The sequence below is a fragment of the Mirounga leonina genome, unplaced genomic scaffold, assembly GCF_011800145.1.
Source record: "Mirounga leonina isolate KUSES-001 unplaced genomic scaffold, KU_Mleo_1.0 Mir_129, whole genome shotgun sequence".
Taxonomy (NCBI): domain Eukaryota; kingdom Metazoa; phylum Chordata; class Mammalia; order Carnivora; family Phocidae; genus Mirounga; species Mirounga leonina.
The window spans coordinates 11,005,173-11,024,015 of record NW_023270323.1 but is presented as its reverse complement, the minus strand read 5'-3'; the positions used below and the strand labels follow the sequence as shown (position 1 = coordinate 11,024,015).

Genomic DNA, 18,843 nt, shown 5'->3' with positions numbered 1-18,843 from the left:
GCCTGCGCGGTCACTGCAGTATTCCGTCCTCAGAGGTTGCTCGCCCTGGATCCTCCCACCGGTTTTCCGAGGAGGGCGGCGATGTTCCTAGCCATTTGGGTCGCGCCAGCTAGAGGGCGTGGGCCGGGCTGATCCGCTTAGCGCCGGGCTGCGGGGCGGGGGCGGGCCGGGCCGGGCCGGGCCGGGGGCGGGGTCTCCCGAGGAGGGCGTGGCCTTGCCTCCGGGGCGTTCTGGCGCTGCCGGCGCGCGGAGCTTGGGAGCCAGCAAGCGGACTAGCGCGCGGCTCCTGCGCAGTCGGCCGCCGCCTGCGCGCATCGCGGGCGCAGCTGCATTTTCGCCTCCGCTCCTCGCGAGCCGAGAGCCGTGCGAGCCGCCTCCGAATCCCGGGAGGACGCGATCCCCTTCGCTCTCCGCACCCGCGCCCTTTCCCCACCGCAACAGGTCAGGGGAGGGCGGAGGAGGTGGCGAGGGCGCACGACCTGAGACTGGAGAAGCAAGGGTCAGGAAGGTAAGCGGAGCCTTGTGCGCCCCCGGGCTGGGGGTCAGCCTCGCCGGGAATGTCGCAGCCGCGGACTTCTGGGAAGCCCAGGCTCTCCCCGCCTCGCTGCCTGCTTCCCAGCACGCTGACTCAAGTAGCTGGCGTTCCCACTTTTCCGGTGGGAACCTTCGGGGGAAACGGGCGAAGGAGACGCGGAGCTCGCATCACCCTTGCAAATCCGGGGCAGGTAGCGTCTGGAAGAACTGGGGGTGGAGCGGTGGGAAACACAGGAAGAGACCCATTTTCCTTCCCCACTCCCCCAAATCAGTCGTCTGCTGGTGCGCCCCGCGTCTTGCGGAAGGATGTTCGGTTTTGGAACCTAGACTCGGGGTTGCGTAATAGAAGCGTCCCAGAAGTTTCTCGGGGAGTAAAAGCGGGGCTTTTCTCTCTTCCATCCCGAGTTCCCCTTACCTCCCCCCCCCGTCATTCTCACCCCTCCCCCTTGCGTCTGATTGAGAGAATTAGTGGATCCAATCCAATCTAATTGTGATTGAGATGGAGGCGCGTGTCGGTGGTCCGCAGCCTCGAGAGAGGGAGGGGGAAGGTTGAAGGTGGCACCTTCTGAGACTTGCCCCTGGGGCGCAGGGAGACTGCATCTGCAGAACGTGGAACTGGTTAATTTCTCTTGATAATTTTTTACGCCGGTGTCTTATCCTCGTGTGACTGCTTCTTTCGAGCCCCCCGACGCTGCGAGCGCCAAGGTCGTCGAATTAAAAGGGAGAGGACTTGGAGAGTTGTGTGAATCGTACCCACCTTAACGTAATGGTAGTTACGTTAATGAATCTGCAAGGGATCTTCGGGGGTCTCGATACTTTCTTACTAGGTTGGTTGGTCTTGCAGGAGTTTCTACACTCACCTACACCCCAGTATTGTTATGCAAATTTCCCAGGAAGACCTTTGGCTTTGGAGGTGGAGATGTGTCCGTTTCTTCCGGGAGCCAGTCTCTCGCGGGGAGGGGAGGTGCGGGGGGCGCTTGCAGACCATGTTTTGCTATGTTTTAAGTGTGGGATGGGGCAATTTTAACCCTGTTGGTGCACGTTGAGGGCTGGGGGCCGGGGGATGACATACCATCGAGGAACCAGACAGATTTAAAACCTTAAAGGCGAAACCGGAATTAAGGCGAAGACCCAGTGTTCCCTGGGACAGTTGCAAAGTGAAAAAAGCTCAGAAATTGAGATACAGAAACATCAGGCTAGGGAGCGCCCTGAGAAGTGTGGGGATTTTGCTTGTGCAAGATTATTTCAGAGCGAGGTCCTGCAGAGTTCGTAGAAGGTAGGCAGAGGTAGGATACCTCTGCCGGCAGTACGTGTGTCATACTCCGGGTGGAGATAGAAGGCACGTAAAAGAAAAAGACCTTTGGACTATGAGTCTAGTTATGCTCAGAGGCTTGAGAATACGTAGGCATGGCCCTGTTTCAGTGTTTACTTCCTCTGTCTAATGTATTTCCTTAGCTTGCCTTTCATCTTTAGTGGAAAGGATTCCTTGAGTGGATATTCTGGACATAAATTCACAGGAGAGTTGAAAATTCTGCATGGCTCCCTGCTTTAATTTAAAGGTGTTGTCTCTTGCCAGTGTTAGAAAATATTGTATTTGAAGATAAAGACGCAGAGAAGGAATGGAGAGTACTAAAGAATAATGACCCAAGAGAACGGAGACTAGGAGAGAAAGCAAGAGAATAACTCGTGCCACTTGTGTAAAACTAGAAGACTAATTTGAATTTAGCTAGTTTAGGAGAGGGGGAACCACAGAAAGGACTTGGGATCTTTAAGACAAAGTAGTATTGAAGAGTAGGACACAAGGCTTTGGAAAAAATGAGTTTAGGTGCCCCTAGTGGATGAGATCAAGCCCCTCAGGCTGCACGCTGGGTGTGGAGCCTACTTAAATAACAATAAAAATGAATTTAGATATTGGGGGATCCCCCCTTTTTTCTTTTTCTAAATATAACTTACAGGGATGATGAGACTAGAGGTGTAGGACTTGCAGGCTTTCCACCTGCAGAAAGAAAATGAACTGTTAACTTATCAGAGTTAACATGTTCTATACGTTCACTGTAGCAATCAAATTTCTGTGGTGGCTTTGGCATTTGTGATTTGCTTAACTCTTCAACTTTGTAAAAATACAATCTTGAAGAATCACAGTGTGTTAAATTAGAATACAAAGGTCATCCAGGGACTGAGAATTTATGGTCAGAAAAGCCCAGTGATTTTATTTTTTTTTTTTTTAAGATTTTGTTTATTTGACAGAGACATAGCGAGAGAGGGAACACAAGTGGGGGGAGCAGGAATGGGAGAAGCAGGCTTCCCGCCAAGCAGGGAGCCCGATGTGGGGCTCGATCCCAGGACCCTGGGATCATGACCTGAGCCAAAGGCAGATGCTTAACGACTGAGCCACCCAGGCGCCCCTAGCCCAGTGATTTTAAACACTGCTTTCTCTGGCAAAATGTGGAGTAGGCATGCATTTTTTGCCACCAGAAGTCACTGTTTTGCTGTGAGGTTATAAGACTTAATACTTGGAGGTGGAGTTAGACTACATCAAAACTGGCTGTCTCTTCTGCATCCTATGTGGTTTGACTGCATTTTGAAGGAGTGGGTTGAGCTAAAAGTTACTGTTTTATTAACTAAAATTCTCAATTGATTTTGGATTAAATTTGGAAGAGTACTGTTCAATTACGATACATACAAGTTGCATGTCTGAAAAATGTCTACAGATCACTGTAGCCATGTGATTGTTCAGTTGAAATTATATTGCCTTGAGTTGAAAAGATGGGTAAAAAAATTAAGTTTAGAAAAGCAAAATTGTTTTCAATATTTTCCTTTCTTTGGAGTTTTTTAAAAAGATTGATTGATTGATTGATTTGAGAGAGAGAGCGAGAGCGCGCATGCACAAGTGGGAGGGGCAGAGAGAGAGGGAGAAAGAATCTTCAAGCAGATTCTGCGCTCAGCACGGAGCTCAGGAGCCCAGGAGCCCAGCACGGTGCTTGATCCCACAACCCTGAGATCACAACCTGAGCTGAAGCCAGGAGTCAGTCCCTTAACCGACTGTACCACCCAGGCATCCCTCAATATTTTTTCAAGAAGCAAGTGAAAGGAGTTTCATGCTCAACTGTAATTTGTGCTTTCATTAAATGAATTTGCATGATCATTTATGAAATTAATTGGTTGTTCAAATTATAAATCTTTAAGATGGACTTATGCTTTCACTTTTTAAAAGGTAGAGCTAATATATGTATAAATATTTGGATCATTGTAAGACAGGGAACAATATACCCTGCAGGTGTCTCTGAAGGTATGGCAACATAGTTGGGATAGTGTCCTTACTATTAAAGCCCTATACTGAAAGCTGACCTTCAACTTGAATTCATTTGCTAACTTAGATATGTCTGTTGAAGCTAAAAGCTTGAAGTTCCTCTATTTTAAGAACTCTAGATTATGAACTAATTTTTCAGGATATTGAGAAAGTATGTTGGAGAGAGTACAAATTAAAGAACTGCATTAACATAAATCTACAAAGTTTTGTAAATAATATTTTCCTCATTAAATTATAAATTCTGGGGATGCCTGGGTGACTCAGTCATTTAAGTGTCTGCCTTCAACTCAGGTCATGATCCCGGAGTCCTGGGATCAAGTCCCGCATCAGGCTCCTTGCTTAGTGGGGAGCTTGCTTCTCCCTCTGTCTGCCGCTCCCCCTGCTTGTGCTCGCTCTCTCTCTGTCTCTGTCTGACAAATAAATAAAATCTTTTCTTTTTAAAGATTTTATTTATTTATTTGAGAGATAGAGAGCGTGAGAGGTGTAAGGGTCAGAGGGAGAAGCAGACTCCCCACCGAGCAGGGAGCCCGATGTGAGACTCAATCCTGGGACTCCAGGATCATAGATCTGAGCCAAAGGCAGCCGCTTAAGCAACTGAGCCACTCAGGCGCCCCAAAATAAATAAAATCTTAAAAAATAAAAAAATAAATAAATTCTGTTCCCAAACAATCTTTAATTGGCTGTAGTTTTCTAGCTGTCTCTCTCTTTTTTATACACAGTAGTTTATTTAATATTTACTGACTTGAATCTCAGATTTTATTCAAATAGATTTCATAAACCCTGTAATACATTTATTAAAATCCTACCGCAGTGCAGAAGTAAACGTGAAATATGTAGTTCTTTGTAGGTACACATCCTTTACTCCTGTTTATATATGCACAACAGAGTATTGTAGAATTGAAACCCTGAGGTTCTAAGGCCATCAGGGTTGCTAATAGGAGTTTCTGTCTTATGCCTTAGGACAGAACTTCTTCAGTAGTGTTCTCCAGGGGAAGAAAATCAGCTGATTCTTAAATTAGCTGGCCCATTTTAAACATGACTAAGGATTTCTTGTTAGAGTGACTTTTTCCTATTAAAAGGCTGAAATTATTGTGACAAGTGGAGTCCAGAGGAGTCAATTACATCATTAATATAATACCTCATATTCATTCCTAATACCTCATACGTATTGAGCATCTTCTATGTGCCAGGCAGTACTCTAAGCTTTGGAGAAACTGTGGTAACACCATGATCAAGAAAGAGCGAGCTCATGCAGGTGGACTTTACATTCACATAGCATAAAAGCTATTTACCCACAGCTTTCAAATAATGTATCATTTAAGCTTAATTGCAGCTCTAAAGTTGGAGTTCATTTTCCATTTTAAAATCAGGAAATTGAGTTGAAGAAGTTAAGTGACTTGACTCTGTGACTCAAAGCCCGGTGCCCTTTCCACTATGGTACACTGAGTTGGCTTTGTTGATATGTGGTTTCCTGTTTTTCAAGAATTACAGCTTGACTCTAAAATATAAATAGTGTTTCTCCCTTGGCTAAGTAATTCTTTCTGATCATTATGGGAATAAAAAAGCATTCTGGACATATATTTGTGACTCGAAAGGAAAATATTATGCAGGCCTATTAAAAAGACATTTGATATTTATTTGCACCATATAAAGATCCTTACCTTCCTAAAAAATTATATGCAAGGGCTTATGAAAAACCATCTCCCTTAGTGTTTGAAATCTATTCAAGTTATGAAAGGTCAGTCACATCCCTATGTGAATCAGGATATACCCATACCATTTCCTTCAATCTTATAGATTCAGTGAATATATGCAATATAGCAGTGGTTTTCAAACTTATATTGTCAGAATCTTCTGGAAGACTTGTTAAAACACATGTCTCCCCCCCACCCCCAATTTTTGATTCAGTAGGTCTGGGGTAATGCCCAAGAATTTGCATTTGTAACATGTTCACAGGTGATATTGATGATGCTAGTTCTGGAACAACACTTCAAGAACTACTGCCATATAGCAGAGAATTTAAAATTTTAAAAGCATGGTTACTGAACCAGACAGCTTGGGCTTGACTCTTGCATATGCCACTTACTAGCTGTCACACCTTAGGCAAATTGCTTAACTTTTTGTCAAAAACCGAAGGCTCTGAGATTTTACCCTACTTCAACAGGTTAACCTGCCACAGTTTCGTGGGCTCGACTTTATTGCTCATAATAATAGCCGTAGCCGGGGCGCCTGGGTGGCTCAGTTGTTAAGCATCTGCCTTCAGCTCAGGTCACGATCCCAGGGTCCTGGGATCGAGTCCCTCATTGGGCTCCCTGCTCAGCAGGGAGCCTGCTTCTACCTCTCCCACTCCCCCTGCTGTGTTCCCTCTCTTACTGTGTCTCTCTCTGTCAAATAAAGTCTTTAAAAAATAATAATAATAATAGCCATAGCCAGAGTGTCAACATTTTCTTAGACTGGTTCCTTAAGCCCCGGTTTCCAAAGCAAGACGCAGAGAGTCAAATGACACCTGGAAATAAAGAGGGTTGCATTACAGGAGAGGAATCCTGAGCTTAGGGAAACCTAGTCTTTTATAATGGGCAGTGTGCCCTTTGCTCCGGAGGGAGAGACAGTATTTTGTTTATACTGCTCAGTAAACATGCTGCCCTGTGCTGTAGGAGACACTGTCTATTTTCCAAGGCTGTTCTCTATACAAACATCCTTAAAGATTGTCTAGAACAAAGACAGTTGCTGACTCTGCTTGTACAATATGCAGAAGTGCCATAGACCCATGGAATACTGGCCCCTAACACTTTTCCATTTCCTTACAAGATGGGGTTAATAAGACTGTTACTCCTAATAAGATCTCCCTTACTGGGTAGTTGAGTAGATTAAAGGTACTAAAATTTGGCAAGTACTTGGAGCAGAGCATAGTAACTGCTGCATAAATATTTCCTGTTATTATTCCTGAAGGAAAAATGTGTGTGTGTGTCTTAATGGTAAGTATTACCTTATAAGATGAAATAATTGTTTTACTGAGTATCCCTAACGTTGAGTTTGTTCCAAGGAACTTCTTTAATGGGTCTACATTTTAAAATGGGATAATGCATTGTTGTACCAGCCCGTGGGGAATGAGGCAGAAACATTTACTACCAATATTCATGTGTTCTCTCCTGTTTCTCTGCCTCGTTACGATTACATAGAATCATGTGACTAATTCTGGGGGTGCCTGGCTGGCTCAGTCCAAGGAGCATGTGACTCTTGAAGAGTATGCAACTCTTGATCTTGGGGTTGTGAATTCGAGCCCCATGTTGGGTGTAGAGATTACTGAAAAAAAAAAAAAAAAAACAAAAACAAAAAACCAAAAACCAAAAAACAACAACCCAACAACCCATAAATAAACTTTTGGGGGGAAAAAAAATAATAGTCATGTGACTAATTCTGTCCAGTGGGCTATCTGTGGGAGTAACATGTGAGCTAAAGCATTTAAGTGGCCCTCATGAGACCCTCCAACTCCGTTTACTATGGCAAACCCTGAAGCCACATTTTGAACTAGTGGAGATTCCAACAGTTTGGGTTTCTCAATGTGGAGAAAAGCTCCTTGCCCTCTTTCCTACCCCAACACACCAGTATGCAATGGACATGAAGAGTGAGTATGAAATAAACCTTTGTTCTGTCAAACACTGAGCTTTTGATTTAATTTGCCACTACAGGATAACCTGGATGACCCTCACTATCTTCCAGTGCCTGTATATAAAATATAATACCTACCTACTGCAAGAAACTTGACTATTTTAAAATATAGATTCTGGATGGATATATATATATATATATATCCATATATATATGGATCTAGACTAGGAGCTTGTATTCTGTTGAGAGGATATGAGCAGTTAACATTTATTTTTATTATTTTGCATAAGGTAATTTCAGATGGTTAAGTACTATGAAAAATAGGTGTGGCCAGCATTGTTACTTTCCTTCCCAACACCCATTCCCATTTTTTTGTTGTTAGAAGAACCTTAATTGTGTGTGGGACTACATTGTGCCTAGTCTTAGGTGATAGATCATGCTTGTTCTTAGCCAGTGCTAACAATTTGTATCCTAACTTACCTGCCTCCCCTGCAGCTTTAGGAGGCCATGTGACCTAGCTCTGGATTTTTGATAGGCAAGGTCTTGGGGAAGGATTTTCCTTTCCTAACAAAAGAGAAAGATGTGGCTGGCATAGCCACACCTTCCTCTTCTCATCTTCTTCCAGCCTTAAATGTAGGTAAGATATCTGCTTATGGTAGCAGCCTTTTTGTACCATGAGGTGACAAGCATAAAGACAACATGCTAAATATGGCAGAGCAGAAAGAGCCAGAGTTCTTGGTGGCCTCATTGAACGGCTAACACTAGTGGCTACTGGACTTGCTGTGGAAGTATAAACTTCCATTAATTAAGCAGTTGTTACTTGCAGCTAGACACATTCCTAACCCATGTAGATTATAATGGAATTGAGAATGGTTGGCTGGAGGATATGATTGAAGGCACAACAGTGCCACATTAGCTGCTGTAACCAGGAAGGCCTCTTTGAGAATGTACCTTTGAGCAGAGACCCAAATGATGAGAGGGAGCCAACAAGGTGTGAAATGTGTACTTGAGGTTGGGGTAGCACTGGAGTCCTCTTAAACAAGGATTTTGAAATGAAGAGACAGTTGGGGAAATCCATGATGGATTTCTAAGCTATGGGTGCCACATGTCATTGGAGAGCTAAAGGAACTGTTGAGTGATCAGATCAGTTTGGGGCCTTGGGAGATTATGATCTGCTTGGGGCAGAGTTCGGGAGAATGCTGATGAAAACAGTGTATGATCCATGACTCACCCCTGACACATTGCCTGTTACCAGGAGACTGTTAACTCCTGGAGGAATGTGTGTGGAAGGGAAGGGAAGTAGACTTGACAGGGACTACTGACCAGTCCACACTCCCTCTTGAATCCAGACGGAGTTCTTTTCCTCATATTCTCCTTTGGGAACTGGGTCATGGTCATGGGGCTTTGAGACTTGCTTATCTCTGTTGTCATTGAAAAGCAAAATATGGATTCTCCCAAGCATGTGCTTTGATTGGCAGAAAAATAACCCGAACAACAACTGCGACTGTTTCACTGAGTGCTTAACATGAGCCAGGCATTGTGCTAAAAGTATGACACACCTTTTATTTAACCCTACGACAATCCCCTGAAGCCCCATATTACTGATGAGAAAGCTGAGACCTTAGGGGAAAAAATAGTAATTTTTTTGAGATTATATAGCTAGTAGGTTGCAAAACAGACCTTTTAACCAGCTTGTCGTAAGACTTCTGAGAGTGGGTTCCCTAGAATGTGCTAGGTTTTGGAAGCCCTTAAAAAGTGAGGGAAATTTTTTTTTTTACTTGACTTGTTTTACTTGCTATTTTGGTGAGAAAAGCAATTTGATATACATGACATATTTTTAAAGATTTTATTTATTTGAGATAGAGCACATGCAGTGGAGATGGGGGGGTGCGGAGTGGTAGAGGGAGAGGGAGAAGCAGACTCTCCACTGAGCAGGGAGCCTGACCTGGGGCTTGATCCTAGGACCCTGGGATCATGACCTGAGCCGAAGGCAGATGTTTAGAGGATTGAGCCACCCAGGTACCCGGACTTTTTTATTTCTGAATAAATTTGTTGCAAGAGGCTGGAAGGACTACAGAAGACCTGGCAGGGTACATTCCTAAATGAAACATATTTGTTTCACTTATATGAAATGTAACATAAATGTTGCTGACTTAAATAAGACCTGCTGTGTATTCCCCTCCCCCGCCAACTCCACAAGAGCTGCTATGTATTGAATGATTATGATGTGTCAGTGTGCTAGGCATTTTAGCTAGATTATATAATTCACTCTTTTCAGTAACACTGTAAAATTTGCTATTTTCCATTTTATGGATGGGAACACTGAGGCTGGTAAGGTTTAATTTGCCCAAAGTGATCACCTGTCTCACTTGAACCTGTCCTTTTTCTGCTGTACAGCCAAGTTGGTACTTTCTCTGCTTTTTTCTTTTTATTTATTTATTTATTTATTTTTAAGATTTTTTTTTTTAATTAATTTATTTGGCAGAGAGATAGCACAAGTAGGCAGAGTGGCAGGCAGAGGGGAAGGGAGAAGCAGGCTCTCCGCTGAGCAGGGAGCCCGATGCGGGGCTCGATCCCAGGACCCTGGGATCATGACCTGAGCCGAAGGCAGCCGCTTAACTGACTGAGCCACCCAGGCGCCCCCTGCTTTTTTCTTTTTAAATAGGAAGATTTTAAACTGCCTACTCCCCCCCCATCACATTTTGTCTTTATAATCTTTGGGGGTATAATATTAAAAATGTATGAAAACTTAAGGAAGACCTCTGATTTCAATATTTATAGGCCAGTCCATTTTCCTTCCAGCCCCTCTATTTAGAGAAAAATATGTTTACACAGATAATAAAGGATTCATAGCATACATAATAGAAGTGTCCCTTTCCAGAGAAGTCACCATTTATAGTTTGGTGTATGTGTGCACACACGTGTGTGCGTGTGCCTGCACATTTGTGTTTGTATGGTGCTTAAACAAAAAACATTTTTTTAAGCAAATTGGCTCACATTGTACATGTTACACATCTTGTTTAGATAAACGTATTATTTTTGATGTTTTCTTGCATCTCATGATGTATCATAATTGATTTAGCCATTTCTGTGTTGGCATGTATTAAGTTGTTACCAGTTTTCTTAATGTTATAAACAATATTTTATTGCACATAATTCCTTGTGCACATGTGACTATTTTTATTTTGTTCTGTTTTTTTTTTAAAGATTTATTTATTTATTTATTTGAGAGAGAGAGAACGAGAGAGAGAGAGCACATGAGAGGGGGGAGGGTCAGAGGGAGAAGCAGGTTCCTTGCTGAGCAGGGAGCCCGATGCGGGACTCGATCCAGGGACTCCAGGATCATGACCTGAGCCGAAGGCAGTCGCTTAACCAACTGAGCCACCCAGGTGCCCTATTTTGTTCTGTTTTTGTTTTAAGTTTATTTTTTAAATTTAAATTCAATTAACATATATTATTGGTTTCAGAGGTAGAAGTCAGTGATTCATCAGTCTTATATAATACCCAGTGCTCATTACATCACATGCTCTCCTTAATGTCCATCACCCAGTTACCCTATCCCTCCACTCCCCCTCCCCTCCAGCAACCCTCAGTTTTTTCCCTGAGATTAAGAGTCTCTTATGGTTGGGCGCCTGGGTGGCTCAGTTGGTTAAGCGACTGCCTTCGGCTCAGGTCATGATCCTGGAGTCCTTGGATTGAGTCCCGCATCGGGCTCCCTGCTCTGCAGGGAGTCTGCTTCTCCCTCTGACCCTCCCCCCTCTCATGTGCTCTCTCTCAAATAAATAAATAAAATATTAAAAAAAAAAAAGTCTCTTATGGTTTGTCTCCCTCTCTGGTTTCGTCTTATTTCATTTTCTCCTCTCTTCCCCTATAATCTTCTGCCTTGTTTCTTAAATTCCACACATCATGGGGCGCCTGGGTGGCTCAGTCATTAAGCGTCTGCCTTCAGCTCAGGTCATGATCCCAGGGTCCTGGGATCAAGCCCCGCATCGGGTTCCTTGCTTGGCAAGGAGCCTGCTTCTCCCTCTCCCACTCCCCCTACTTGTGTTCCCTCTCTAGCTGTCTCTCTCTCTGTGTCAAATAAATAAAATCTAAAAAAATAAAAATAAAAAATAACTGAATTCCACACATCAGTGAGATCATATGATAATTGTCTTTCTCTGATTGACTTATTTCACTTAGCATAATACCCTCTAGTTCCATCCCCGTCATTGTAAATAGCAAGATTCCATTTTTTTTTTTTTTGTGATGGCTGCATAATATTCCATTGTGTGTGGGTGTGTGTATGTATATATATATACACATCTTTATCCATTCATCTGTCAATGGACATCTGGGCTCTTTCCATAGCTTGGCTATTGTGAACATTGCTGCTATAAACACTGGGATGCAGGTGCCCCTTCAGATCACTATTTGTATCTTTGGGGTAAATACCCAGTAGTGCAATTGCTGGGTCATAGGGTAGCTCTATTTTCAACTTTTTGAGGAACCTCCATACTGTTTTCCAGAGTGGCTGCACCAATATCTTCTCCCATTCTGTTGGTTGTCTTTTGGTTTGTTGACTGTTTCCTTCACAGTGCAGAAGCTTTTTATCTTGATGAAGTCCCAATAGTTCATTTTTGCCCTTGCTTCCCTTGCCTTTGGCGATGTGTCTAGCAAGAAGTTGCTGTGGCCGAGGTCACAGAGGTTGCTGCCTATGTTCTCCTCTAGGATTTTGATGGATTCCTGTCTCACATTTAGGTCTTTCATCCATTTTGAGTCTATTTTTGTGTATGGTGTAAGAAAATGGTCCAGTTTTGTGACTGTATTTTTTTTTTTTAAGATTTTATTTATTTATTTGAGAGAGAGAATGAGAGAGAGAGAGCAGGAGAGGGGGGAGGGTCAGAGGGAGAAGTAGACTCCCTGCCGAGCAGGGAGCGCGATGCGGGACTCAATTCAGGGACTCCAGGATCATGACCTGAGCCGAAGGCAGTCGATTAACCAACTGAGCCACCCAGGTGCCCTGTGACTGTATTTTTAAGAAAGATTCTTTGAAAGAGACATTAAGTGAAGCGTATACTAATTTCCTTTCTTAGCAGTGGTTTAGGTTAATAACTTCCTGACTACAGTAGGCCTCCATTCCAACCTAACCTAACCTTGTGAGTTGCATGGCTCCTCCCTACAGCTGTGTAAATCATACATCAGCATCTAAACAGTCTTTCATGGGCTGAATTTGGGTTGTTTTTTTGTTTTGTTTTGTTTTGATGAGACATAATTGAAATAACAGACAATAATCTGGCAATGCAGCCTCCTTGCACCTGACTCTGGGGAAAGGTTCGTGCCTCCTGGCAAATTAAAGAATAAAGAATTTGAGTTGAATAGACAAGTTCTTGGCTGTGCTCTGGGGCCAGATCCCTCAGAGAATAAGTCTCTTTCACTTTGTACTGTGTCCACTCACCCAAGAAGCCAGTGGTAAGACCCACAGGTTTGTCCAACCCCTTCAGTCTTGGACTTGTCAATCTCTAGGACAGTTAAAAAGAATAGTCTTTTAGCGATTTATTTATTTATTTGAGAGAGAAAGAGCAAGAGTGCGTGTTCATGTGAACATGAGCACATGTGAGTGGGGGAGGGGCAGAGTGAGAGAGACTCCCCAAGCTGACTCCCTGCTGAGCATGGAGCCTGATGCGGGGGCTTGATCCCAGGACTCTGAGATCATGACCTGAGCCAAAATCAAGAGTTATCTGCTTAATCAACGGAGCCACCCAGGTGCCTCCAAAATAGACTTTTTAAAGAGAGGTTTAGGTTCTCAGCAAAATTGAACAGAAGGGACAGAGATTTCCCATAGACTTCCCTGCCTCCCCCCCACTCCCCTTCCTACCCCCATGCACCGCCTCCCCATAATTAACATCTCCCAGCAGAGTGGTATATTAGTTACAAATGAGGAATTTGCATTGACACATCATTATCACCTAGGGTTATAGGACCATCTTTCTCCGCAGTTCTGCACGGCTTGCCCTTCATTTCCTTTAGGTCTTTGCTCAAATGTTACATTCTCTGATCACCCTATACAAAATTACAACACCTTACCTTGGTTCCTTGCTGCCACTGTACACTTTTGTTTTTCTCTGTAGCGCCTTTTAATATCTAACATCGACGTATTTTTCTTACGTGTCTTCTTTGCTAAACTCCTATAGTTTGCAAGCTCAGTGATGGCAGGTCTGTTTTCTTCACTCCTATTCTCTGTATGTGGCTTAAGAGTAGATGCTCAGGAAATACTTGCTGGCTTAGTGACTAAATGAACAAATAGGGGAACTCAGGACCATTCTCAAGGTTGGTGTTCCTCCACAACCCAACCTACCATCTCCCTCACTGCCCTCTGGCTCTCCAACAAGCCCGAGGGAGGGCACGGTTGGGCTGCAAGCAGGTGGGCATCTTGATTGGGAGGGTTGTGTGGGAGACTGCCATCACAGACTCTTTGGAAGCTGTCACAGTGTTATGAAGAATAATGCTGAAAGGACACACTATTTTATTGAGCATCTACTGTGTGCCGGTCCTACATGTTGAGAGAGAGAAAAGGAGAGAGCAGCAGAAGAGGTGAAGGGAGAGAAAAGGAAGGAGGGGGAGTAATGGCGGGAAAGGGAAGGGAAAGAGGGTAGAGAAAGAAGGGAAAGGGAAGTAAAAGTGTGTTGGAGAGCGGGAAAGTGAGAGAGAGTAAGGGGTGGCGCCAGCAGTGGTGGGGTGGGGGGAATGATTGGGATTTCAGTTGGAGAATTTAGGAAACTTGCCTAAGCCCCTGTAGGGCTGCTAGAGCTGGTTGGAGGAGTGTGTTACTCCAAAGCATGGTTTTTTGTTTTTTGTTTTTTAATTTTATACCCCAGAGCATGTTTGACCCTGAAAAATTTAGAGCTCTACCAGTGTGAGTTTAATTAGAGTATTTGTAGCATCCATATTGCATTCTTTCTTGGGGGGAGGAGATAGAGTGACAGTGAAATCTGCTGGTATGGAAACATTGTGGTGAGCAATTTTAATTTCATGGAGGAGGAGATAAAAGACCTTATCAGGTGTCAGAGTAGAGCGGGACTATATTCAGTGTTCAGCCTCAGCCGGAAGTGTAACAGCCTCTTAAACGTAAGAGGCAGGCTAAAACTGTTACAAATGTAGTGTGTTTTCATTTGTATCACATAGTTTGTTAACTCTGTACCAAGATGATTTGTAATAGATCCTTTGCCTTAAGGATGTTTGGAAAAATTGAAACTATTTAAAGCAAGTTAGGAGAAGTGCAGTAAATTTACAAATACCTACAAGAAAGGGAAAAGGAAACAGCTGTTGATAGTGTTAACCAGAGAGAGAGGTTGTTTCTAGAGATACACAGGACAGTACCAAGGCCATCTGCCCAGATTGTATAACTTTTTCTGTTTTCCTTTTTCCTTTTTCTCTCTTTCATTTTTCCCAGTACTCTTTTGAGAGAATGCTCAAAAATGTCTTTGGAGATTAAGCACCTTTTATGAGTGGAAGTAAATTCTTACAATTGGCTCTTATTTATCCTAGTTTTTTATTAAGTATTCTTATGTAAAAACCAACTGGCTGATTTCCTTTCTTGTGCATACTCTTACCTTTCTACCTTTTGATTCTAGGGAGGGTGCTGACACAGCCTGTTACCTCAGGCAAATTACTTAAAACCGAGTTGCAGTTTTCCTCTTTAAAATGACTTATTAGTATATGGGGTATTAGCATCTACCTTGCAAGTCTATTTTCATGTTTACATGAAATGTCATTTTAAAAGGGCTCAACACAATGCTTGGCAAGAGTAGACACTGGGGAAATGTTATTTCCTTTCTTCCTTCTCATGATAAACTTGTGCATATTTCTTCTGGCTGAAATGGCTGTGAGCAGCGGCCTCAAAATTAAAAGTACATTTGGCCTTTGATATATGGTAACCAGTTTCTTCCTGCAACTTGAGAGTTGATGAAGAACCACTCTCTGATTCCAGTGAGAACATTGAATTCTGTTTCCAGTAAGATCTTTTTGGAAGTCATGTATACCTATGAGTTTACTTATGCGCTAATAAGTCACAGGTTGCGCTTTCTCTTTCAGATGAACAGACTTGTTATTTTCCACTGACTGGCAGCAATGGCGTTCACCGGAAGGGTCAAGAATAGCGGCAGCAGGTAACGGTGAAATCCATGATTCAACGATGTGACAATATTTAATTGTAGAGTGTATTTTTCAAAGAATAAGCTTGATCGAAGAAAATATGGGAAAATTCAGTTTTCTCTACATGAAGCCAAACCTTAGACTGCCCCCATATTTTCTTTCAATCTAGCATTTTCTGAGCCTCCTAACTCATTTCTTTACATATGGATGTTATAGTAGATCAGCATCCTAATTCTGGGTTCAAGATACTGGTCTATATTACACAGCTTTGGAGAAATGAGCCACCTATTCATGAAATCCACCTTCTCCCAAGAGCTATGAAGGAGGGAATTTTGTCAGTTACATTTTAATGCTTTCAGATCTCTCCCTCCACATAGAATGTGCACATGGAGTTAACTTCCTTCTTGCATATCCTACATGATCAGGGTTGGCCGAGGGGAGCATATTAACATTCTGAAGCAACTATTAAGAATAACTCATTTTCTACCCAGAGGGAATTCTTTTTTTTTTTTTTTTAATATTTTATTTATTCATTTGAGAGAGAGACAGAGAGAGCACAAACAGGGGGAGAGGCAGAGGGAGAGAGAAGCAGGCTCCCTGTTCAGCCGGGAGCCTGACGTGGGGCTTGATCCCTGCACCCAGAGACCATGACCTGAGCTGAAGGCAGATGCCCAACCATCTGAGCCACCCAGGCGCCCCTCCAGAGGGAATTCTTAATGTCACTGATCAATTTTTATTTCTACTGTTAGATACTCAAGCTTACTCAACTAATATTTATTAACAGATGATGGTGCCTGTAATTCTGGAAGGTCCTGCCTGGATGCTTTCCTACGCCCCCTCTCGGGCTCATTTGGGAACCTCTTCCTCTATTCCAGGTGGCCTTGGTGGTACTGTTGATAGAGGAAGGCCCGTGACCCAGGCTGCAGCAGCCCCCCTTCTGCTGGAACTCGGGGACGCTGATGTCCGCTGCCTTTAGGCTTGTGCATGATGTTCGTTACACATAAGTTTTACATTTTTATGCCATTAAATGTCTTGTCCTTTATGGGTTCTGGTTTTATTGTGCTGAGAAAGGTCTTTCCAACTCCGAGATTGTGCAAATAATGTCATGTGATCTCTGCTGACACTTGAACGGTTTCAATTTTTGCATTTAAATCAGAACTTGAGCTGGTGGCCTCTGGGACGATCTGGTCAACAGATGGGTTTTGTTTGGCCCCTCACAGTGTTCTAAAAAAAAGATCTGCCCGTGTTTTTTACCTAACCATCTAGACTCCCCAAATCTCTTTAGAAATGTAAGATTTCACGCCAGGGGGCTTGCACTGCTGTGTGGCAGCACTTAGGTACCATTGAAGGGCTGCTGTCTTTCCCAGGGCCTGAGCTGAGACGAGTTCTAATTCACACCTTACCAAATGGCATGTCACCAGTACGCTTCGGGGTATGCCGGCATGTTCATCCTGTCGGCCTGCCCGTCAGCCAGAACTCCAGAATTCCCACCTGTTTCCTCCTGCAGACATCTGCTTTGTCAGGTTGCCCCAGAAAGACTCGATGTAAAAAAAAAAAAAAAAAAAAGGTCTGGAGAGTGCAGATGCTTTTCTAGTTTGCTGCAGTTCCCACACAGGTGGACTCACACATTTACTTCACGGCTTAGCCCCCTTCACTTGTGACCCATGCCAGATCTTGGACTTCTACATTTTTAAAATTTTTATTGATTAATTATTATTTTTTAAGATTTTATTTATGTATTTGACAGAGAGAGACACAGCGAGAGAGGGAATACAAGCAGGGGGAGTGGGAGAGGGAGAAGCAGGCTTCCTGCTGAGAGGGGAGCTCAAGACCCTGACATGACCTGAGCTGAAATTGAGTCATATGCTTAACCGACTGAGCCACCCAGGCGCTCCAGGAGTCATTAAAAAAAAAAAAAAAAAAAAAAAGGCTAGCCAGTTGTTTCAACATAATTTAGTAAATCTCTATCTTTTCTCCATTGATTTGAGTGCATCATCTTAATTACATCACATTTTTTAGTCTGTTGGACTCTTTTGTTCCATTGATTGTTTCTTCTGGCAATGGTGCCCTACTATTTCACTGTATTTTCTTAGATCTTAATATTCAGGCACTTCTTTTTCACTACTTTTCATTTTTAGAATTTTGGTAGTTACTCACATCTGATTACATTTCCATGCTTCCTCTGAAGTCATTAGTCCTTTTCTAGAAAAATGTTGGCATTTTGATTTGGGTCCCTTTGAATTTCATCAATTAGGGAGAGTTGCATTCTATAGCATATTAAAACTGGGTCTTCCTACCAAGAGTCTAAATATCAGAATGGTGAACTTTTAAGAGGATGAAGAAATTTTAAATTTCAACTGTAAGATTTTTGTGGGCATATGATTTTTCAAAAATTTCTAGTTGTTGACATCGCATCCTATGTAATTTTTGGTAGAATAATTATAATACAGTATTATCAGTGACAAGATTAAAAAGTATTTTGTATTCTATTATTTACATGTTTGCTATTGTTAATAATTATTAGGATGGGTGGGGCACATGGGTGGCTCAGTTGTTAAGCGTCTGCCTTCGGCTCAGGCATGGTCCCAGGGTCCTGAGATCGAGCCCCACATCAGGCTCCCTGCTTGGCGGGAAGCCTGCTTCTCCCTCTCCCACTCACCCTGCTTGTGTTCCCTCTCTCGCTGTGTCTCTCTCTGTCAAATAAATAAACAAAATCTTTTAAGAAAATCATTATTAAGATGGGTAAGTGGCATTTATAGGAACATTCTGGCAGTTATAGAACCAGTTTTATTGTTTATTACATTTTTTTTCAACTCATAACCTCCCTGATGTGCTCCTTTAATACCCAGTGCAAGTGATAAAGCTAGGCAAAGTCCTGAATGGAGCTCAATTTTTAATATATATCAATAGCTTACTGTTTAAATGTTTAATCATGACAGGTTAATCTTTTAGTAGTCCAGAAAAAAACCCCATCAAATTCATGTGGAACTGGTCCAGGGCTAGCACGTATTTGAAAGGAAACAGATGTGTATTGAGTATGCAACTCTAATTGTTCAAACTAAACAGAAATCTGAGTGTGAGCCCTTACTTTGCTCAGGGATATCAAAAGTCATAAGTGTGGGCAGAATATTAATGTAATGTGTAAAGACAGTGTTTTAGTTCTTATAAATAATAGGCTTATTCTCTAATTTGCAGATTTATCAGCATTAGACACTAGTGAATTTCAGCTCACTTATATTTACCCCCACCTTCCTTTT

At 42.8% G+C, this 18,843-nt stretch overlaps 1 protein-coding gene across 3 annotated transcripts in view; it reads left to right on the top strand.

Moving 5' to 3' along the window:
* Positions 1-274: 274 nt before the first annotated feature.
* AFF1 (AF4/FMR2 family member 1) overlaps positions 275-18,843 on the top strand; it is a 203,408-nt gene continuing 184,839 nt past the window's right edge. For 2 of the 3 annotated variants that reach the window (XM_035004569.1, XM_035004567.1), the window contains exons 1-2: positions 275-508; positions 15,527-15,600. In XM_035004569.1, the coding sequence (XP_034860460.1) occupies positions 15,563-15,600 (38 nt within the window). In that variant the 5' untranslated portion in view covers positions 275-508; positions 15,527-15,562. The remainder of the gene's footprint in view (positions 509-15,526; positions 15,601-18,843) is intronic. The other variant, XM_035004571.1, reaches the window with a different exon arrangement.